Genomic DNA, 24872 nt, shown 5'->3' with positions numbered 1-24872 from the left:
GGGGGAGGGGAGATTTTGAAACTTGTGAAATCCACATTGATACCATTGGGCTGCAGGGTTCCCAAGCGGAATATGAGTTGCTGTTCCTGCAACCTTCGGGTGGCATCGTTGTGGCACTGCAGGAGGCCCAGGATGGACATGTCGTCTGAGGAATGGGAGGGGGAGTTGAAATGGTTCGCGACTGGGAGGTGCAGTTGTTTGTTGCGAACCGAGCGTAGGTGTTCTGCAAAGCGGTCCCCGAGTCTCCGCTTGGTTTCCCCGATGTAGAGGAAGCCACACCGGGTACAGCGGATGCAGTATACCACATTGGCAGATGTGCAGGTGAACATCTGCTTGATGTGGAAAGTCTTCTTGGGGCCTGGGATTGGGGTGAGGGAGGAGGTATGGGGGCAGGTGTAGCACTTCCTGCGGTTGCAGGGAAAAGTGCCGGGTGTGGTGGAGCTGGAGGGGAGTGTGGAGCGGACAAGGGAGTCACGGAGAGAGTTGTCCCTCCGGAAAGCAGATAAAGGTGGGGAGGGAAAGATGTCTTTGGTGGTGGGGTCGGATTGCAGATGGCGGAAGTGTCGGAGGATGATGCGTTGGATCCGGAGGTTGGTGGGGTGGTACGTGAGGACGAGGGGGATTCTTTTTTGGTTCTTATTGCGTGGACGGGGTGTGAGGGATGAGGTGCGGGAGATGTGGGAGACACGGTTGAAGGCGTTCTCGACCACCAAGGAGGGGAAGTTACGGTCCTTGAAAAACGAGGACAACTGAGATGTACGGGAGTGGAATGCCTCATCCTGGGAGCAGATGCGGCGGAGGCGAAGGAATTGGGAATAGGGGATAGCATTTTTGCAGGAAGGTGGGTGGGAGGAGGAGTATTCTAGGTAGCTGTGGGAGTCGGTGGGCTTGAAATGAATATCGGTTTCTAGGTGGTTGCCCGATATGGAGACAGAGAGGTCCAGGAAGGGGACAGAGGTGTTAGAGATGGTCCAGGTAAACTTAAGGTTGGGGTGGAAGGTGTTAGTGAAATGTATGAACTGTTCGAGCTCCTCGTGGGAGCACGAGGCGGCGCCAATACAGTCATCAATGTAACGGAGGAAGAGGTGGGGTTTAGGGCCGGTGTAGGTACGGAAGAGGGATTGTTCCACGTAACCTACAAAGAGGCAGGCGTAGCTTGGGCCCATGCGGGTACCCATGGCTACCCTCTTTGTCTGTAGGAAGTGGGAGGAATTGAAAGAGAAGTTGTTGAGTGTGAGGACGAGTTCGGCTAAGCGGATGAGGGTATCAGTGGAGGGGGACTGGTCGGGCCTGCGGGACAGGAAGAAGCGGAGGGCCTTAAGGCCATCTGCATGGGGAATGCAGGTGTAGAGGGACTGGACGTCCATGGTAAAGATGAGGTGTTGGGGACCGGGGAATTGGAAGTTCTGGAGGAGGTGGAGGGCGTGGGTGGTGTCACGGACATAGGTAGGGAGTTCCTGGACCAAGAGGGAGAAAATGGAGTCTAGATAGTTGGAGATCAGTTCGGTGGGGCAGGAGCAGGCGGAGACAATGGGTCGACCAGGGCATTCAGGTTTGTGGATTTTGGGAAGGAGATAGAAGCGGGCAGTGCGAGGTTGGGGAACGATGAGGTTGGAGGCCGTGGGTGGGAGGTCACCTGAGGTGATGACGTTGTGGATAGTTTGCGAGATGATGGTTTGGTGCTCAGGGGTGGGGTCATGATCAAGGGGGCGGTAGGAGGAGGTGTCGGAGAGTTGGCGTCCGGCCTCGGCGATGTAGAGGTCAGTGCGCCATACTACAACTGCACCTCCCTTGTCCGCGGGTTTTATGGTGAAGTTGGGATTGGAGCGGAGGGAGCGGAGGGCTGCACGTTCTGCAGGGGAGAGGTTGGAGTGGGTGAGAGGGGTGGAGAGGTTGAGGCGATTCATGTCTCGACGGCAGTTGGAGATGAAGAGGTCGAGGGAGGGTAGGAGGCCTTGGGGTGGTGTCCAGGAGGAGGGGGTGTGTTGGAAGCGGGAGAAGGGGTCAGTAGAGGGAGGGTTAGGTTCACGGTTAAAGAAGTAAGCGTGGAGGCGGAGGCGGTGGAAAAACTGCTCTATGTCCAAGCGTGAGCGGTATTCGTTGATCTGTGGGTGGAGGGGGACAAAGGTGAGCCCTTTACTGAGGACTGACCGTTCGTCCTCAGTGAGGGGTAGGTCTGGGGGGATGGTGAAGACTCGGCAGGGCTGGGTGCTGCTGTCTCCTCTGGAGCTGCTGGCTGTGGAGGCTGTGGGCGGAGCTGTGTCGGCGTCGGCTGTGGGCGGAGTTGCGTCGGCGTCGGCTGTGGGCGGAGTTGCGTCGGCGGTGGGTGGAGTTGTGCCGGCGTCGGCGGTGGGCGGAGTTGCGCCGGCGGTGGGTGGAGTTGCGTCCGCGTCGGTGATGGGCGGACCGGCGTCGGAGGTAGGAGGAGCGGGGTAGGCGGCGGCAGTAGCGGTGAGGGTGGTCATATTCCGCTTGGGAACCCTGCAGCCCAATGGTATCAATGTGGATTTCACAAGTTTCAAAATCTCCCCTCCCCCTACCACATCCCAAAACCAGTCCAGCTCGTCCCTGCCTCCCTAACCTGTTCTTCCTCCCACCTATCCCCTCCTCCCACCTCAAGCCGCACCTCCATCTCCTACCGACCAACCTCATCCCGCCCCCTTGACCTGTCCGTCCTCCCTGGACTGACCTATCCCCTTCCTAACTCCCTACCTACACTCACCTTTACTGGCTCCATCCCCGCCTCTTCGACCTGTTTGCTGTTTCCTCTTCACCTATCCTCTCCTCTATCCCTCTTCTATCCGCCTCCCACTCTCTCCCTATTTATTTCAAAACCCCCTTCCCCTCCCCCTTTTCTGATGAAGGGTCTAGGCCCGAAATGTCAGCCTCTCTGCTCCTATGATGCTGCTTGGCCTGCTGTGTTCATCCAGCCCTGCACCTTGTTGTCTCGGATTCTCCAGCATCTGCAGTTCCTACTATCTCATCTTCACTTAACCTCTGCTCATCACCCTAACCCACTGTGGAGATATTAGAGACCTGGTAAAAAGGAACAACATGGTTTATCAACACCTTCCAAAAACGCTATGAAGTTTTTAAACTCAAATTAAAGTACGTTTAAAATATCAGGCTGAAAAACACTCTAGAAAAGTTTTCAGCAACTTAACGTGTTTTCAAATGTTTTTCTCCATATTCATTTAAAATGATAATTAAAATACTGAATGCTGGAAAAATTCCAGTGATTCATTGTAATATGCTACAATTTGATTAAAGTTCTAAACACAATGGCATGTTATTCTGCATGCTGTTTTGTGATATATGATACAAAGGAGATGAAAATAAGTTAAGAGACAAGAAATCCTTTATATGCTTCATCAACTGCCAGTAGTAAATGCTCTTCAGCAGGTCTTTCACTGCCCACATATGTGGGTGGCAGGAATGATTGGAACATATAAAACAAAATATTATCATCTTCCAAGTTCTGGTTAAAGTAGGGTAGGGATCAGGTCTAAAACCTTATATGTTATGATTGAAATACAGTTAAAACCAACACAAAACTACTTCTTTCACAAACATGTCAAGGATAGCAGAATGATTTTTTGATGCAGTCTTGCATACAGCTACACGTAAATGACATAACATTCTCGTTTTATGTGATTTGCTTGAACTATAATTTTCACTTTCAATATTTTTTCTCTTCCCTTATCTATCAGAATGTGGTTATTCTAATAAAAACAATGAGCGCATAAATAATAGAAGCAGGAGTAGTTCAGGAAAAAGATCAAAAAAGGGAAGTTACAATATGTGAGTAAAATACCAAGAAACATAAAAAGGCTGTAAAAGATTATATATGTCAAAAGGAAAGAAATTGTAAAAAAAAATGTGAATCATTACAAGCAGAGTATGGGACATTTATAATTGGGAAAAGTAGAAAGTAGCAAAGCAGGTGATTGTGGTTAATTGATTAATAAATTGATTCAGTCGTAGAAAGGGGGAGAGGGAATGGTGTATGAAAAGAGCTTTAAGACTGAGAAGGTTCCATGGCTACGTTCATGCTCGGGTGTCCTTGGAGAGAGAGCACACAGTGTCCACCAATCTTCTCGATGCCTTTAGGGAGAGGTGGGCACTGCGGGAAGTGGAGTGCTTTATTTCCCCCTCCAATTCCATTTTGATTTAACCCCTACCTTCCCCCTTCACTTTCTTCACGTAAGCATTGCCTTTGTCAGGCTTTGCTTATTACTGGTTCACTGGCAACATGGGTGTTTTCCTGGTGGTGGAAGTATTGAATGAAGTTTTTTGCACATGATGTCTTTACTCCACATATACACACACAACACGGGTGATGTGGGATAAGAAATTAGCACTACTGCTGTACAGTGGTAGTATGGGGGAATATAAAAAAACGGATTCAGAATCTCTTCTGCTCAGGGACTAAAATAAGAAATCAAAAAAGGGGGAGAGGCACTGGTGTATGAAAGGAGCTTTAATACTGAGTAGGTTCCGTGGCTACGATTATGCCCGGGTATCCTTGGAGACTGAGCATGCAGTGTCCACCAGTACTCTCGATGCCTTTCTCGATGTAAAGAAAGAATTTAGACTGATTATCAGAGGGCTATGTTGCACTGTAGCACAATGATAATAACCCTACCTCTGGGCCAGGAGACCGGGATTCAAGTCTAACCTGCTTGAGAGGTATTTAATGACATCTCCGGAAAGGTCAATCAAAAACTGTTATGACTGAGTAGGAAACCTCTTGTGGTGCAAGGGGTAGTGTCTCTACCTCTGTGCCAGTAAGCTTGGTTCAAGTTCCACTTGCTCCAAAAGTGTGTCATGACACACCTCAGCAGGTTGATGATAAATACTATAGGACTAAGTAAGTTCAACCCCATTTTGATTTAGCCCCCTCTCCATACCTTTCTTTCACCTTTGATGGTTCGCATTGCCTTAAATGGGCTGAGCACGCAAATTATTCAATTGGAAACATGGGTGATGTGCTGGTGGTGGCTAATGCGTGGGAAAAAAACACAGGTGTGATTTTGGTGATGAAAAGAAAATGTTTAGTTGTGTGTAAGAGCACTTCTGGATGCAAAAGAAAATTAAGACTGAGTAGGGGCTTTGTATGTAAATTAATCAATTGGAAAACAGGTGATTTAATGGTGGCAGTTAATAGGTAAAAATTGCCTTAGATAGTTTGATGATGGGAAAGCTTTTGTTGTATGGTATAGCACTTTTGGATATCAAAAGGAAAAAAAAAATTAAGACTGAGTATTTCATAAACTTGAGCTGCAAAGTGGTTTCTTGCTCACTGGCTAGCTTTTATCCAGATTGACAGAAGATAGCAAAGGCCTCCAAGAAATAATGGAAAATCAAGGAACTATTGAGTGAAAAACCACAAATTCTCAGTTAGAAAAGCTACAGAAACTAATGGGCCTTCAGAAGATAAATTACTTGGACATAATGGTCTCCATCCCAGTGGTTGTAATGGTTGGAGGGATCTTAGATGCGTTATTGTACATCTTTCAAAATTCTGTTCTCTGGATTGTCCCTGGGAGGTTGTGATTATGACCTCACTATTTAAGAAATACGGTAGAGAGAGAACCAACTACAGATCTGTTCATCAAATGTCCATCACAGAGGAGATGGTAGAGTCCATAATAAAATATGTAACAATGAACACTTTGAAATAATGATTGTGTGGGGCAAAGCCAACATCGACTTAGGAAAGGGAAATCATTTTTGACATTTCCATTGGAGAGTTTTAAAGATGGAATTAGCAGAATAGATAAAGCAAATTTGGTACACTTAGATTTTCAGAAGGTTCTAAGGTCCCACAAAAAAGGTGGTAAACAAATTAGAGTACACGGGATTATAATGGAAATTGAGAACTAGTTCACAGACAGACTAGAAAACAAACAGGAGGAAAACCTACCTTTTTCCATGAAACTACTGAGTTAACATTAGGAATGGTAAGATTAGGGAGGGGTACGTTGATATTAAAAAAAAGGAGATCTTGGGTATCTTGAAAAACATTAAGTCAGATAAATCCCCAGGGTCTGATAAGATTGATCCCAGGATGCCGAAGGAGGCAAGATAAGAGACTGCTGAGGCCTTGATGGAGATCTTTGTACCCTCTTTAGCCACAGGCAAGACCCAAGAAGACTGGAGAATAGCCAATGTTGTTCTTCTATTTTAAAAGGGACAATCCAGGAAATAGGCTGGTGAACCTAACATCATTACCAAGGAAGTTACTGGAGAAGATGCTTAGGAACAGGATTTACTCACATTTTGAGAAGAATGAACTTAGTAGGGATAGCCAGCATTGCTGTATGTCGGGGAGGTCTCGTCTCACGAATTTGTTTGAGTTTTTGAGGAAGTAATGAAGATGATTAATGAGGGTAGGGCAGTGGACGTTATCTACATGGACTTTACTGAAGCATTTGACAAGGTCCCTCATGGTAGGCTAGTCCAAAAGATTAAGTCACATGGGGATCCATGGTAAGTTGGTAAGTTGAATACAAAACTGGCTTGGTTATAGAAGACAGAGAATGGTTGTGGAGGGTTGTTTTCTTCACTGGAGGTCTGTGACTAATGTTATTCCACAAGGGTCAGTGCTGGTACCTCTTTGTTTATAATATGGATGGTGAGGTGGGTTACCAAATAATACAGCAGGATACAGACCAGTTGGAAAATTACATGGAGAAATGGCAGATGGCATTTAATCTGGGCAAGTCAAATGCAGGAGGCAAGTACACAGTAAATGGCAAAACCCTGAGGTGCATTGATATAGAGAAGGATCTTAGGTTGCAAGTCCATAGCTTCCTGAAAGTGGCAACATAAGTGAATAAGGTGTAAAGAAGATGAACAGCATGTTTGCCTTCATCAGTCAGGGCATTGAGTAAATAAAAGTTGGCAAGTCATGTTGCATCTGTATAAAACTTGAGTTCAGCCACAAGCGTGTTTACCAGAACTGCACACAATCTGAAGGTGTGGAGGCTTTGGAGAGGGTGCAAAGGAGGATTTTGCATGGGTTGGAGTGTATTAGCTCTAAAGAGAGGTTACAATTATTTTCACCTGGAGTATCAGAGACCAAGGGGTGACTTGACAGAAGTATAATATTATGAGAATATTATTATGGGTAGGGTGGATAATTGGAGTCTTTTTCCCAGGGTGGAATGCCATTTACTAGAAGCAGAGGTTTAAGGTGAGAGGGAAAATGTTTAAGGGAGATGTGCGAGGGAAGTTTTTTTTACGCACAGGGTAGTACGTGCCGGCAACACACTGCCAGGGAGGTGGTAGAAGCAGAAATGATAGCAATGTTTAAGAGGCACTTAGACAGACACATGAACAGGCAGGGAAGAGAGGGATATTGTGCAGGCAGAAGGGATTAATTCAGAACAGCATCATTCTCAGCATAGACATGTTGAGAAAAAAGGCCAGTTCTTGTGCTGTACTGTTCTATTTTGAATGTACTAACTCCATCCTGAATAATTGTCTCCAGAGGTTTTCCCTTCAGTGAGGGTAAACTGCCTGTTAGCAATCGCTGGCCTGTCCTTGCAACCTTTCTTGAACAAGGCCATAATGTTTTCAATTTTCCAGTCTTCTGGCACCTCCAAATCTAGGGAAGTCTACTAGATTGTGGCCAATTTCCCTGCAAATTTTACCCCTTTCCTTCAAATTCTTGGATGCATCTCATCCAGTCCTCATACCAACCAGACTTTTAAGTATCAATAGTCCATCCAACATTTCTGCCCGATCAAATTTGAACAATTTTAGTTACTGAATCCTTTCTCTGTCACCATGGGCTGAGTAACATCTCTCTCTTTGATAAAAACAGATGCAAAGTATTAATTTAACACCTTGCCCTTTGCTGAAAAGTGTATAAAACTCTTTTTGGTCATTAATTGACTGTATGCCTCCTTTTATTTAATTATATGGACTTAAAACACTTTGGGACACTCTACGTTGGCTGATGGTCTTTCCTCATAATTCCTCCTTGAATCTCTTACTTGCTTTCTCGCCTTCCCTCTGAACCTTCAATATTCCATTTGCTTCTCAATTTTATTTTGTACCTGACATTTTTATGATGCACACTTTTTCTTCTTTATCTTCATTACTATCTCCTCCATCATTCAGGGAGTTCTGGATTTATTTGTTCTATCCAGTTCAATGGAATATGTTTTGACTGTACTTGGACCATCTCCTCTCATTCCAGTCAATCCTAACCAGCTCTGTTCTTGCCACGTAGAAATGTGCTGTCAAATTTTTCTTACTCTGGATTGTTGCATATTATGCTCCAAACTCATCCTTAACCTTATGATATGATGATCACTTTCTCCTAAATGTTCCCTTTGTGACTGCCACTTGGCCCAACTCATTTCAAACACTAGATCTAAGTGCACTTTTTGTTGTTGGGCAAGAAACATTGTTGTGCACCCACCTTAGGAACAGTTGCCCCTTACTGTCTTGTACACAAGTATCCAGTCTGTTTGGTTAATTTTATTCACATATTATAACTACTGTATAATGTTGGCATCAGAATAAGGCCTTTTAAGACTGAGATTGGTAGAGCTGTACAGCATAGAAACAGACCCGTTGATCTAACTTGTCCGTGCAGCCTAGATATCCTAAATTAATCTAGTCCCATTTGCCAGCATTTTGCCCATATCCTTCTAAACCTGTCCTATTCAGATACCCATCCAGCACCCTCCATCACTTCCTTTGGCAGCTCATTCCATATACACATTCTGTGTGAAAATGTTGCCCCTTAGGTCCATTTTATACCTTTCCTCTTACACCTTAAAGCTATGATTTCACAATGGTTGTGACTTGTATGTAGTTATGCAGATTGTATTTATTGATTTAATTAAGCGAATAGTTATTTCCCTTTCATAGTTCTGGAACAGCATCATACAATGATTACAGCCAAGAGAAAGGCAATTCAACCTGTTGACTCAGTGACAGCTGTTTAAGAGTAGGTTGTCATACTCACTCACTCTTTCAAGGTGATTGTGTATTTTTTCCCTCATAGTTTTAACTCCATTTTGATAGCCACAATTGAATCTGCCTCCACCTCACTCTCAGCAAATCCACAAACCTGACTGCCCCGGCCGACCCATTGTGTCTGCCTGCTCCTGCCCCTCTGAACTCATCTCCGTTTACCTTGACTCTGTTTTCTCCTCCCTGGTCCAGGAACTCCCCACCTACATCCAATCCCTGTATACTTGTATCCCCCATGCAGATGGCCTAAAAGCCCTCCGCTTCTTCTTCTCCCGCAGGCCCAACCAGTGTCCCTCCACTGACACCCTGATCCGCTTAACTGAACTCATTCTTACCCTTTACAACTTTTTCTTTAACTGCTCCCACTTCCTGCAGACTAAGGGAGTGATCATGGGTACCCACATGGGCCCAAGCTATCCCTGCCTCTTTGTAGGATACGTGGAACAGCCCCTCTTCCACTGCTACACTGGCAGTATCCCCCACCTCTTCCTCCGCTACATTAATGACTGTATCGACACTGCCTCGTGCTCCCATGAGGAGCTTGAACAGTTTATCAACTCTACTAACACCTTTCACACCAATCTCACCTGGACCATCTCTGATACCTCCCTCTCCTTCCTGGATCTCTTTGTCTCCATCTCCAGCGACTGCCTCAAAACCGACATCTATTTCAAGCCCACTGACTCCCACAGCTACTTGGACTACACCTCCACTCACCCACCTTCCTGCAAAAATGTGATCCCTTACTCCCAATTCCTCTGCCTCCGCCGCGTCTGCCTCCTAAGATGGGGCGTTCCACCCCCGCACATCCCAGATGTCCTCCTATTTTAAGGACTGTAACATCCCCCCTCCAGTGATCGAAAATGCCCTCAACCACATCTCTTGCATTTCCTGCACTTCTGCGCTCACATCCCCTCTCCCCCAAAGACAGAATACCCCTTGTCTTCACATATTACCCCACCAACCTCTGCATCCAACGTATCATTCTTCACCACTTCTACCACCTACAATCCGATCCCACAATCAAAGAGATATTTCCTTCCCCACCCCTATCTGTCTTTTGTAGGGACTGCCCTCTCTGTGACTCCCTCATCTGCTCCACACTCCCCACTAACCCCACCACCCCCGGCACCTTTCCCTGCAACCGCAGGAGGTGCTACACCTCCCCGCTCACTTCCATTCAAGGCACAAAACAAACCTTCCATATTAGACAGGGGTTCACCTGCACATCCAGCAACTTGGTCTACTGCATCCGCTGCTCCCAATGTGGCCTCCTCTACATCAGTGAGACCAAGCGTAGACTTGGAGACCCTTTTGTAGAGCACCTGCACTCTGTTCACGACAAACGACAACACCTTCTGGTTGCAAACCATTTTAACTCCCCCTCCCACTCCCTGGGTGACATGTCCTTCCTGGGCCTCCTCCAGTGTCACAATGATGCCACCCGCAAAATGAAGCAGGAGCACCTCATATTCAGCCTCGGGAGCCTACAGCCTGATGGCCTAATCGCGGATTTCACCAGTTTAAAATCTCCCCAGCCCCAGCCTCATCCCATGTGCAACCCTCCTTCTCATCCCCACCTCCTTGACCTGACACAACCTGTCCATCTTTTCTCCCACCTATCCGCCCCCCCACCTCACTGACCAATCCCCACCGCTCCTTACAAGTACTCAACTATCACCATCCCATCTACCTTCCCCAGCCCCACCCCTCCTCTCTCTATTTATTTCTGAGCTCCCTTCCCCCACCCCATTACTGAAGAAGGGCCCTGACCCGAAACATCAACTTTCCTACTCCTCTGATGCTGCCTGGCCTGCTGTGCTTCTCCAGCTCCTCACTGTGTTTTCGCTGACTCCAGCATCTGCAGTTCTTGCTGAAATGGTTTAGTCTTGATGAGGATTAATTTAACTTGTTGAGGTGGGGACTCTAGTGAAGGGAATTACTGGCTAGGTTGAATTTCATTGGTGGGAAAGAAGTCTGGAGTAGAAGATCACATTTACATCTGAGTTATGTTTGTTGATTTCAAGAGTTGATACACATGAGAGTAAACAGGACAAAATCAAGAGTGGAGAAACCAAGACATAGATTTCCTGTGGGAGGGGGTGTACAAATGCTAAGCATGGAAGTCTGTGTCTCCTAAAACTGTGCCTTGCCTATCCAGCAAACAAAAGAGTAAACTTGCAGTTTGTAATCTGAAATACAAGGACCATGTGGTCTGACATGTACAATAAAATGCATTCCAGTAGCAAGTGTTCTCAAAGATGGGGGGACTGACTGAGATTCACACAAAATTGGTGTAATCATTGCTGTTCTACAGGACACCAGATTAGCTGAAACAGGCTTTATTTGTGAGGCAATTACACCTTCCAATAGCATGGAAAGAGGGCTGGAAGACGACTGTAATCACAGAATAGGCTTTGCAATGAGCAAGTAGCTGGCGCAGTCAGTCGAGTCCTGTCACGTGAAATTAACTTTAACGGTCTTCTCAGGATCATTCCAAGAAGGATGTAGGAAATAATATCTGGCAAAATATTAGATATGGAGTATTGTTCACAAGGTCAGTCTGGCAAAATAGTACCTTTATAAATGGCTGCTGCTAGTTTTCCAAACGGAGGAGCATTTTTGTAGGCAAAGATTTCACATCAATGCAGGGAGCCTGGAATTTGCTCATGATTGCCTCACTTAAGAAGGCTGCCATGAGGTTTCTGCTTAAGGCCATGCTTCAGAAGACTTGCTCAAGGTCATCCTTCTGTAGAGGTTGTGGTACAAAATGCTTGAGTGGTGTGATAATGAAGTTAATACAACATTTCAAACGTACAGACCATAGAAACAAATGAGGAAGTGTAAGTAGCCATTAAGAAGCCTGCAAAGTTTAATTTAGAAGTTTGGAAGTCAATAATAATTAAGTCATAACTTGCATGTTGGAATTGTTTTACTCTTAACCTATCCAGAGGCATTTTGTTTTCTGTTTATCATCTACGAGCTGGCATTTAAAGCAAAGAGACAAACTTCTGAGCCCTTGCAGACAAGCTTTTGAAGACGTCTCGCTGCAGATCTAAACCTTGAGAGTGGCACGGAAATAGTTGATAAATGTTACTCGTAAGTCTTGTAAGGTTTACTGCAAGCTAAAAGTACTTGAACATATTTGGAAAATGGGGCAAACAGGACACATGGCCCATAACCCAAAAACATCTGCAACATGACTCGTTCCAATATTAGGTTGAGTAACATTCAGGTGTTCCTGTCGGCAGTCTAAAACAACATTCTAGTCATTTCAGTACATTAGTGGGAGCTAAATGCCTATATGTACTTTTTCTTCCTATCTCTTGAACATAGGGGCAGCACATTTTACTTCATTTGAACTGTGCGTATGATAGATGACATTAATATCACACTAACAAGGTATGATATTTTCATGAGATTACACATTGAAGTGTGGGAAGACGTTCATGTGTTGCATAAATATTGTCATGGACCTGGAAAACTGAATGGCCTATTTTCAGAGCTGCAAATACTTAATAATGCCTTGTAACTTTATAAAGCTTAAGAGTTAAAAATAAAGATATGCGTATTTTTCCACAGTTTAATTATAGTGTAATGGATGTTTGGAATAGTCTCTAAGCTAAAGAGTAATGCGGGTTAACTTACTAAAACAGATAGAGCTGATGAAAAGCAAATTGGGACTGCAGTTGAGGGTTATAAGGTTAGGATTGGGAGATGATTAAATTCTATAAGATTAAAGTTTTTTTTCTTACAACATAGTGACTATGTAGAACAAAGTTGTGTTATATTGTGTTGATTAATTCCTTTGAAAGATCAAAAGCAAGTATGACTAGGATTAAAGATGATCATACTGCTGAGAATGTGGAATTTGCCATCTGTGGAAAGTAATTTTGGGAAGGGAACTATCGACGAGGATTAAAATTGGAGCGAATATTAACCTATCTCTGTGAGAGAAGGAGAAATCACAGAATCACAAAAATGCTACAGCACCGAACAAGGCCATTTCATCCAAGAAGTCAATCATGCCTCTCTGAAGAAGCAATTTACCTAAAATAAAACAAAACAGTGTATGCTGGAGATCTAAAACAAACACAAGCAGGAACTGCTGGAGAAACTCAGCAGGTCTGGCAGCATCGAGAGAGAGATACAAAGTTAATGTTTTGTCAGAAGAAGGATCACTGGACTCAAAACATTAACCATTTCTCTCTCCACAGATGCTGCCAGACTTGCTGGGTTTCTCCAGCAATTTCTGTTATTTGTCTGTTTAAGCAATTTACCTATTGTTCTACTTCCTAGCCTTCACATATCCCTGCATTTTCTTTATCTGATCATTATCCAATTCCCTGTTAAATCCCTCAGTTTAATCTGCTTCCACCACATTCAAAAAATATATTCCCGATCACAACCACACATTGAAAATGTTTTGTTCATGCTCCCATTGGAAGCAGAATGTTCCTATTTGCAGTTAAAGTGTTTTTTGAGTGAGATTCATGGCATCTGGTCTGCATAGCTCAGAGAGGCTTTTCTCATGTAATCTTTGGCTTTTCACCTCATTAATTATGCAACAGGGCTCTCCTGCACTCTTCTCATAAAATTTCAGGACAAGATGTGGAAATGCATGCCACTGCCAAGAACTTGCAGCATTTACTCAGCTGACACCATGTTTAAAACCCAGCTGCCCTATAGAGCCTGCGGGTCAGACACTGCTCCTCAACACTGTTGTGCTGGACCATTGTGACACAGAAAGGAAAGTTTATATTGCACTTTGTGGACAGGGCTTCAAGGCTGTTGGTGGATGGGGTGGTGGACAGGAGGGCCCATCCTTTGGCCATCTGATTGGAGCAGGAGACAATGCCATCAGAAACAGCCAGCTTTATCCAGACAGCAGCCCAGGTTAGTGTTGTGGAGGAGGATGCCCAGATGTGCAATAAGAAGCATAATGATCTGTTGTGCATTTTCTCTGTTACCTCACACTGACAGGACCACCTCTCACTCTACTTCTGCCACTGCACACATATCTCACCAAGTTCATAAACTGCAGCTCTCACTACTGCATGCATCATGTCCATTCAGTGTCTCTTAGCCACCTTATCCTCCAAATTATTAACTGTTTTTGCCCTCTGTGCTTCCCACTCACTCACTGGGGACATACCTCTCCTGCTTATGTTTCACCAGAAAGAGCTCTTCCATCCATTTCATCATACTCAATTCCTCCCTTTGTCTTAATGGAGGAAAAATTGGCCACACCCAAACTGATATCTCCACAGCACCCCAACAGACCTACTTGTGATCCCTAGTCGCACTTCACTTGCAGGACTGACAGTGTCCCAATCCGTAGTATGCAAGCACTTGGCTCCCAGACACTGGAAGGACCAAGTGACTGACTGACTATGGCCAGCACCCTAGGTTGGAATCAGACAAACCCCTTGATTGTGTGGCAGCACTCTGACTCCCTGATAATCATGGTATAATATTGATAGTTCAGTGCTTAAGCTAGAGGTACAGCAGGATCATATTCCAGTGAGCATTGCCACCTCTCTGCAATTGGTTGATAAAGAAATGCTCCAGGTTGCTGAGCACAGAAGACTGCCAGAGACCAGGCACTTACTTAGCCCTGAAAGGAGAGGACCCAATGATGTCATCCATTAAGAAATTAATTTAAATATACAAGCTGACACAGGAGTAGCATACTAGTTTGTTGAAGGTACTCAGGAAATTAATTCAAATGTTGGAGAAATCCACTAGTGCTATATGCATCATGTAGCTCTTGTGTGTGACTATTTAGCTACCTCCAGGATAGGAATGGCCACAGAGAGCCATCTCCTGTGACGCATTATGTGCAGATATATGCACAGACCTGCACTCCATCATTACAATCATTTATACTCAGTTGCAGTATCAAGGTAACAGCAAGATGAGAGATTTTGACCTCACTCCAGGGACCCCTTCCACTCAATTGAATTGAATTGAATTGAATTGGCTCAATGAGTACATTGAAAAAATTATACGTCACCACTTTAAAGCACTGTCTTAGGTACAAAGTTACCGAGGTACAGCTTCTTCAGTTACAAGATCTTAGAAAATAGAGAAATAAATGTCCAGCATTGCAGAAATAAAAGCTCAGAACAGCAGTTTTCTATCTGGACCACGCTGGCACCCGGATTCCAGTCTGTGCTGGCCCTTGGCTCCAGACTGTGCTGGGTGTCACCTTGAGGATAATGAGGCTGGGAGATTGTTTTCGTGTTGCCCCAAGAGTGGGAGACCACACTGAGGCCATGTCAGATCTAAAGACCGCCACGGGCCAATAAATGTGGAGCTGGAAAAGCACAGCATCTGAGGAGGAGGGAAGTCAAAGCAGGGCCGAAACCCTTCATCAGGACACTCGGATGCTGTCTGACCTGCTGTGCTTTTCTAGCTCCATATTTATTGACTCTAGCTTCCAGCATCTGTAGCCCTTACTGTCTCCTAGAGACTGCCAAGCCGGGCAGAGAGGACGTCATGCCACAAGGCTGCCATGCCATGCCAGAAGCCCCCCAGTGAAGGCCACTACAGCAGGTCTGGAGGCCACTCCTCATTGTGTCTGTGCTGAGGTCGGGAGTCATCGGATGCCGGGAGTCAACCAGAGGCCAGATAGAAGACGGAGCGGACAAGTTCCAGCTGAGGCATCCTACTCCGCCGCCATCTTGGATCAAGGTGCCGTTTGATGCCAGGAGATATCCAGCTGGAGGAGAAACTACATATAGGACTACCAGAATTTCAGGACACTGGAGGTGCCTGGTGCCATCACCACCCATCAGTTTGCTATCCCAAAACCCGAGAGAACCAAATCCAAGCAAGGTAAAGTTGCATCTGGCAGGACGTAATCAATATGTCTGGTATCTCTATCAACACACACCTCCAGGGATGATCTGTAGTAACTTCCTAATAATGACCAGCAAACTCAGTATTTGCTGGGAAATTACAAAACACATCAAAACTTCTTTGAAATAATTTTTTTTTTGTATAGAATCTCCACAGTGTGGAAACAGGCCATTAAGCCTAACAAGTCCAAGCAGACTTTCTGAAGAACGTCTCACCCAGAGCCAACCCCCTACTCTATCTCTGCATTTTCCCATAGCTAACACAACTAACCTATACATTCCTGAACACTATGGACAATTTAGCATGGCCAATCCACCTTACTTGCACATCTTTGGACTGTGGGAGGAAACTGAAGCACCTGGCAAAAACCCACACAGGCACAGGGAGAATGTGCAAACTCCACACAGACAGTCGCCCAAGGCTGGTATCGAATCTGGGTGTCTGGTGCTGTGAAGCAACAGTGCTAGCCACTGTGCCATCCCATTTTTAAAATTTAAATAGCCGCAGCCTATTCAGCCTCTCCTATAGCTAAAACCCTCCAACCCTGGCAACATCATTGTAAATCTTTTCATAGAATCATTTTATAAGTATAGTGCATTGATATTGAAATTATTACAATCACTTTCAATGGTTGTATGACCAATGTGCCCTTGAAACAGATGTCCAGATACAAGCACTCAATTACTTAATCAGAGTAAGGGAATTATAATGATGAGTTGCTACAAGCCTACTGCTGATTCAAAAAGGTTTTTTGAAATTGGAATTGCATTTACATGTATTGACTGATAAAAAGAACAATTTACATTGGTTTTGTATTTTGTTCCTAGTGCAGAACTGCCCATATTGAAATATAAACACAAGATTGGTGTCATTCTCATGGACACAGCAGAAATGTTTGATGAAACAGTCACCCAGTCTCTATTTGGTCTCGCAATGTAAAGGAGAGCACAAGATTTTGGAAATTTCCATGGCCTTGATAGTCCTGCACCCTTCACTTTAGAGGCCAGAGTGATTCTGATCTAGGGAATGCCTTCCTGGAGTGCCCAAGCTCCTCTTGTTGACATGAGGTCCCATCCTTCCATCAAAAATGTTCCCTATCACTGTTACCATTCCATCAACAATTTCGCACAATGAAGTCCATCCTCAAACTTGATTTGCCTGCTTTCCTAGGACCCCATAGACTGGTAAGGCCCATGACCATGCCCTTTCTGAATTGACAGTGAACAACTCTCCAGAATTACTTGGAGAACCCCAACTAAGCATGGCTCAGCTCTGAAAGTGATATCTCCACCCGACTGAGTCACCTGTAATCCTGGACTAATATCACTTGATCTGCAAAACTGATCGTTTGTCCAGTCCCCAAACTACAAGTATGTGGACCCAAGACTCTGGTAGGAGCCAAATGTAAGACCATATGAGGCCATTCCCCTGAACTGCAATTGGACAGCCCCTGAGTGGCTGTAATACCCTTTGACCCCACTAAGGATTGCTTGCTTATGACTTTCACACATGACCATTTTGGTTGAAGCTCATGTGGGGTGTTTGCCATATGAGCAGGTGTCACACACTACAGGCTGTAGCACAATGTTGCATAGCAACAAATCCACTCCCCACCATGAGAAGCTGCCAGCATCACCCTCTGCACTAAAAAGTCACAAACGTGTAAAGCCTGTAATTGATCACTGAAGATCCCTTGTGCTAAAAAGCACTGTGAACCACATTAGGGGTTGCGAGTCCACATGTTAGTGCTGGAGTTAATGAGTGTGCACTAAGTAAGCAATGTGAAGTAGATAGAAGCTGGTAGCCTCCAGGTAAGTACAAAATGAGTGAAAAGAGAGTACAAAAAAGAAAGCAAAGTACCACATATGCATCCTGTGCAGATGCACAAGATATGTGTGTACCCCCTGTGTGGAAAGTGATCTGGCTGAAATATACAAGTTGTAAGTGTCTCTGAGCTCCAGAGTATAGTGTTAAAGGTTTGAAATTAATTGGTCGGAGAGCAGGCATGATGCTGTGAAGGTGGTGGTTTGCCAATGCCAAGATATGTGGATGAAAGGTTGAGGAGTATGGTGACCGTGGAATACACAGGAGATTGTGCTGAAGACACAGTTGGATGATGACTACAACAAGGAATCAGTGACCTGCAGTTACAGCTACCTGTTCTGACTTATATGTTAGAAAATTGCACCTTCTAGTTTCTTGGGAAAGCAAAGAGAATTGGAACTGACATATAAACAAGTTGTGGAATTAATGAGATGCAAATAGATGGAAAGAAGGCAATTCATTCTCTCTGAATGTTTCCAAAGTTCTTGACTTTATTTATGCCACACTGCAAGGGAATAAGTTTTGTCCCATGGAATGAGGACGAAGGGGGAAGGAAATCAGAATGAGAAGGATTAAGTAGGATCATACCATTATCTTAATTGGTCTCAGCCCATCACAATCCATGGCCCTTAATCTTGGCTGCTTTGATGATGTTTAACAGTTCGCTCATTGGGGTAATGTTGTGTACATGTGGTTGCCATTCACAAGTTGGATTACATCTTGTCCAGTAAGCAGCGAGGGAACTGTGCCACTAAGTATGATGCAATATATTCGGATGATGTGCCTGTCATGGTGGAATATCTGGGAGTGTGTATAAGATGTGAGATGCAAGTGTGAGGCTTGCAACTGTGTAACATATGTGAAGCTGAGGACAAAGTATGCATGTGAAGTTGTTTGTAGAAATTCTTACTAGGTGCGTTAAGGGATGGGCAATCCATTGGACAATTTACAAAGCTCGTATGAGATAGTTCGCTTTTTCGAAATAAATTTTTTAAAGTGATCTTGCAGAACAGCAGACAATGAGAATGGTGAATGGCATGGAAGGAAAATCAATTATTATTTTGAATCTGAGTAATGATAGTGCTTTATTGGAGAATGTAATATACTGTTATAAAGTATGTCCTTGTGCCATTCACTCTATCATTTATACACAATAATATACAACCCCATGACACACTATAAGGTTGTTTCAGAACTCCAAAGCCCTTAAACAACAAGTCCCCTAGTAAGCCTGCTAACAGGGTGACCAACTGTCCTGGATTTTCCAGGACGATCCTATATTTAGGATCCATGTCCATGGCACAGAATATCTCTTCCTGTTGGTCCTTTTACCTCATGCTTCAATATTTGTGCATCTGCTGTCTTTTCAAGGATCTGCCCTGACAGCTCTAGCAGGAGCCCAGCCAGCTGAATGTTCAAATGTCTCCTAATTTAATATCTAAGGTATTCTGACAGAATTTTATGAGGCTATTTCACTTGTATTGATTTGTGGTGGAAATTATAATTCATTTAATAAAACAAAATATTATATGCAGTTTAGACCTCACCACCAGCTGGATTGTCCTGAATGAATTATTTAGAACATAGGATATAGAATAGAACAGTACGGCACAGCACAGGAACAGGCCCTTTGATCTACCATGTCTGTGCCGACTGTGATGCCATTCTAAAATAATCCCATCTGCCTGCACATGGCCCTTATTCCTCTAGTCCCTGCCTGTTCATGTGCCTGTCTGAATGCCTCTTAAGTGTTGCTGTTGTATCTGCTTCTACCACCTCCCCTGGCAATGCATTCCAGATACCTACCACTGTAAAAAATCTTGCCTTGCACATCTCACCTTAAACTTCTGCTCCTAGTATTTGACATTTATATGCTGTGAAAAAGACTCTAACTATCCACCCTATCAATGCCTTTCATGATTTTATATACTTCTTTTAGATCATCTCTCAGTCTCCTACGGTCCAGTGGAAACAATCCAAGCTTATCCAGCCTCTCCTTAAAGCTAATACACTCCAATCCAGGCAATATCATGATAAACATCTTTTGCACCCTCTGCAAAGCCTCCACATCCTTCCTATAGTGTGGCGACCAAAACTGCACACAAAACCTCAAATGAGACTGAACTAAGATTTTAATACAACTGCAACATGACTTGCCAACTTTTATACTCAGTGCTCTGATCGAAGAAAGCAAACATTCCATACACCTTCTCTACCACCTTATCGTACTTCTGTTGCCAATTTCTAAGCTATAGACGTACACTCCAAGATCCCTCCATGTATCAGTGCTCCTAAGGGTCCTGTCATTTACCATACCTTTTTCTTGCATTTGACCTCCCAAATGCATCACCTCACTTTTCCAGATTAAATGCCATCTGCCATTTCTCTGCCCTACTTTTCACCTGATCTGTATTCTCCTGTGATAACCTTCCTCGCTATCCACAACTCCAACAACTTTTGTGTCATCCAAACTTACTAATCATACCACCTACATTTTCATCCAAATTAAATTTATCGATATGACAAAACAAAAGAAGTCTCAGCGCTGATCCTCACAGATCTCCAGTGAGAAAAACATGCCTCCACAACTACCCACTATCTTCTATGACCAAGCCAATTTCATATCCAACTTACAAATTCACCGTAGATCTCATGTGACTTAATCTTCTGGACCAGCCTACTATGAGGGACCTTGTCAAATGTTTTAATAAAGTCCATGTCGACAACATCCACTGCCCTACCCTCAATCATCTTCATCACTTCCTCAAAAAACTCAATTTGAGAGACAAGACCTCCCCCGCATAAAACCATGCTGACTAATAAGTCCTCTCTCTTTCAAATGCAAGTAAATGCAATGGCCTAATGGTATTATCGCTTGACTATTCATACAGAATCTCAGCTAATGTTCTGGACATCTGAGTTCAAAACTGATGGTGGAATTTGAATTATATAAAAAAAAAGGTTATCTGAAATTAAGAGTCTACTGATGACCATGATTCCATTGTTGATTATCAGAAAAACTCATTCGGTTCACTAATGTCCTTCAAGGAAAGGAACCTGCCATCCTCACCTTTTCTGGCCTACATGTAATTCCAGAGCCACAGCAATGTGGTTGGCTCTCAATCGCCCTCTGAAATGGCCTAGCAAGCTACTCAGTTTAAGGGCAGCTAGGGGCAGCCAATAAATACTGGCTGCCAGCAATGCCCTACAAGTGAATAAACAAAAACTGTCTCTAAGAAGCTTCTCCAGGATAGGAAGGAGGCCTAGGAAAGCCACTCAATTCATCAACAGTTACAGCCATTGGCCTTAATTACACCTTGAGAATTCCTGCAGGGATCTACACCTCAACTCCAAGGTGGACCCTGTTATAACCTATATATTATAGCCAGAATTTCAATTACCGAAAATAGGGTATTGCTTAGCCCTTCATTAGATACTTGCGGAAGAAAGCATTACTTAAAATGCCAGGTTTGCAATGGTAGAATACAAGAAAGTATTGTAAGCAGAAACAAGTGCAATAAAATGTCCTGGCTCAAATGTTGTACTTGAATCAGTCACTCATCTGCAGCAGATTGTCAGATTCTCTGAAGGCATGTAAAACCCTCTCAAAGACTGTATGTAGAACATTAAGGCTCTGAAATTGATAATGGTCCTGGAATGCTGGTGGGGCCCTGGAGCTGTGAGCCTGTTTGAATATTACTGTTGCAAATACATTAAAGGGATCTACAAGAAGTGGATTGCACTTAGAATCTGCTAGCTTCAATTATGTTAAAAAAAAATCAGAGTCAGAGGCTAGGAATTCTGAGATGAGTAGTCCAACTCCTGATTTGACGCAGTCTGCCATCTACAAGGCACAATTCAGGAGTGTTATGGAATACTTTGCACTTGTCTGGATGATTGTAGCTCCAGTAACATTAAAGTTCAACACCATCGAGGGAAAAGCAGTCTGCTAAATCAGCACCACATTGACCAACTTAAACATTCACTCTCTCCTACCGTTGACGCACAGTGGCAGCCATGTGTACTAGATACAAAATATACTGAGGCAACTCACCAAAGTTCCTTCATTAGGACCTTGCATATCCATGACCTCTAACAATTACAGAAGTAAACACATGGGAGCAAACCTGCATATACCTGTACAAGTCACACACACGAAGACATTCCTTCACTGTTGCTGGTTGAAAATCTCGGAACTCCCTTTCTCACAGCACTGTTAGCTTACCGATACAGATGGATTGCAGTTGTTCCAGAAGGCAGCTCAACACCACCCTCTCAAAAGGTGATTGGGAATGTGCAATAAATGCTGGTCTTGCTAGTCACACCCATATCTACTGAGTTCCAGAGATGAGGTGAGAGTGACAACACTTGACATCATGGCCACGTTTGACTGACTGTGGCATCAAGTAGCCACAGCAAAACTGGAGTCATTGGGAAGCAAGAGAAAACTCTGTGCTGGATGGAGTCATACCTGGCACATAGCAAGATGGCTGTGCTGGTTGGACGTCAGTCATTTCAGTTTCAGGACATCTCTGCAGGAGTACCTCACAGTGTCCTAGGCCCAACCATTTTCAATTGCTTCATCAATGATCTTTTCTCCATCCTAAGGTCAGAAGTGGGAATACTTGCCGATGACTGCACAATGTTCAGCACCATTTGCAACTCCTCGCGTGGAAGCAATCTACGTCCAAATTCAGCAAATACTGGATGATATCCAGGTTAGGGCTGAAAGTGGTAAGGAACATTTGCAAAATACAAATGCTAGGCAATGACCATCTTCATTAAGAGACAATCTAACTGCAGTCCCTCAACACTCAATGGTATTACTGTCACTGAATTCTCCACTTTCAACATCCTGGCTGTTATCATTGACCAGAAACTGAACTGGACTCGCCACATAAATACTACCAAAGTGACTACCAAAGCAGATCAGAGGCTAAGAATCCTGAAGTGAGTAACTCACCTCCTGACTCCCCAAAGCTTATCCACCTCTACAAGGCACAAGTCAGGACTGTGATGGAACACTCCCCACCTACCTGGCTGAGTCTAGGTTCAATAACATTCAAGAACTTGACACCATCCACGACAACACAGCCAACTGGATTGGCACCATATCCACAAACATTCAGTCACTCCACTGCTCAGTAGAAATAATGTATACTTTCCAGAAGACGCACCACGATAGTTCACCAAATATCCTTAGACAGCATCTTCCAAACCCACAGCTAGTTCTGTTTAGAAGGACAAGGCAGCGGATACATGGGAACACCACTACCTGCAAATTTCTTTCTAAGCTACACACCAACTTGACTTGGAAATATGTCGCTTTCTGTCAATGTTGCTGGGTCATAGTCCTGCAATACCCTCCCTAAAGGCATTGTGGGTCAACCTACAGCACATGGACGGCAATCGTTCAAGAAGGCATCTCACTACCACCTGCTCAAGCATAACTAGGGACGGCAATAAATGTTGGACCAGCCAGCAACGGCCACATCCCATAAGTGAATAGTAAAATGTTAGGGATGGAATGAGAAACAAAGGGAAAAACAGCAGTTGAAAGGTAATGATCGAAAAGTATGAGAAACATCAAGGGGTAAATATGAGTCAGAATTGGGGAGGAAATCAAAGATGAATAGTTTATCCAGCTTGTGTCTTCAAGATATTGAAATAGTGCAAAGAATCATAATGTGGATTTAGATGAAATTGCACAGTAGTTCGACCCAGAATGAAAGAAGGCCAGCAATTCAGAAGGCGAAATGGGAAAGTACCATTGATAAATTGAATGAGAAGGTAGAGTCAATTTAGAGGGTGGATAAGAAAGGTAAATAGTTGTAGTTATAGCTGGGATGTATGTGAGGTGAATTCGAAGGCAAGGCAAAATTGGAGACTGTGGGGGGAAGATACGGAAGAGAGAGAGATAGAAGCCCAGTTTAGAGTTTTAGAGATTGGAGAAAATATAGAAGCTTTAAAAGCCTGGAACAAAGAAGAAGGTAGATCAAGGTTGGAGAATGGTGAGAGGGACAGGTATAGCATAGTACAAGATAAGATATGATAATTTATTGCTGATATTTTAACTTTTATGACCTGCCAGAATGGATGGCAGAGTATTGGGAGCTGTGGAGGGAAATGGTCGCATCGTTCATCTTTCTTGTAAAAATGTATGACCGGAGAGGCAAAAATCCTATCATCGCTGCTACCTTCAGGATTACAGAAGCTGCTGTCATATTTAAACCCCAACCGTGTACCAATGCCAACATTGCTGGAGGCATGGGAAAATTCCACCCCTTTACAAGAAAATTCTTTATAATTATGCATTTTGAACTCTTAGCCTGAATTGTGCATATCAATGAGAACTCTCCATCATTAGGTGCAGGAAATAGTATTCATGCAGTTTATACTGCCCTTGCCAGTTGGCTGCTCTGTTTTTGGCTCTAGACTACTGATGAAAGAGAAATTTCTTGAATTCCCACCAAATCTATTGCTGGCTGTGAAGAGAGTCTCCGAAAAAGATTAAGTGGCAGGGCTTCTGATCAAAATACTCTTCCCCTCCCACATGTGGCTTGCAACTTCTGTCCGACTTTTCCACCCTATTGGCTGCTTGCTGGCTTGGCCATCAATGCCAATATAGAGTCACAAGCTGAAAGTAGACCAATATGTTACTGGCCTTTGGATCAGAAACATTACTGTAAAATCTTCTCACTAACTTGTTAACGATAGATTTGTCAAAAAGAAATATTCCAAGATGGCGGCAGAGTAGGACTCTTCAGCCGGAGCTCGCCTGCTCTGTCCATTTCTTTTCCTTTTTTCTCTTTTGTGTTCTTTTTACTTTTCTTCTCGGTGATGTTCCGAACTCCTAGCCTCAGTGCAAACTCGGACTCCTGGCCTCAGTGCGGACTCGGACTCCTGGCCTCAGCGCGGACCTGGCATGGCAACATCTTAGCTCGGTATGGCAGCCTCTTGGCCCGTCATGGCTGTCTGCTGGCGCAGCGTGGCGGTCTCTTTGTGGCCTGGTATGGCAGCCTTCTAGCCTGGTGTGGCTTCTGCATGGACTTCCAGCATCAATATGATTCCAGAGCAGTCTCCTGGCCTCAAGAGCCTCAAGGTGAAGCCCAGTGCTGTCTGGAGTCAAGGCCTGGTGCAACTAGTGGCTAAGTGCTGGCATGAACAGGAAGGACTGTTATTCTGAACTT

The 24872-nt window shown here is 44.2% G+C and overlaps 2 protein-coding genes across 4 annotated transcripts in view; one reads left to right on the top strand and one right to left on the bottom strand.

Annotated features, from left to right (window-relative positions):
* fam219aa (family with sequence similarity 219 member Aa) overlaps positions 1 to 24872 on the bottom strand; it is a 417719-nt gene that overhangs the window by 210811 nt on the left and 182036 nt on the right. The window lies entirely within an intron of this gene.
* dnai1.2 (dynein, axonemal, intermediate chain 1, paralog 2) overlaps positions 1 to 24872 on the top strand; it is a 223974-nt gene that overhangs the window by 145802 nt on the left and 53300 nt on the right. The window contains exon 18 of the mRNA XM_048599020.1: positions 23128 to 23144. Within this exon, the coding sequence (XP_048454977.1) occupies positions 23128 to 23144 (17 nt within the window). The remainder of the gene's footprint in view (positions 1 to 23127; positions 23145 to 24872) is intronic.

This window comes from Rhincodon typus, chromosome 1, assembly GCF_021869965.1.
Source record: "Rhincodon typus isolate 14 chromosome 1, sRhiTyp1.1, whole genome shotgun sequence".
Lineage (NCBI taxonomy): Eukaryota > Metazoa > Chordata > Chondrichthyes > Orectolobiformes > Rhincodontidae > Rhincodon > Rhincodon typus.
Note: the sequence above shows the minus strand (reverse complement) of the source record. Positions and strands in the feature narration are given on the sequence as shown.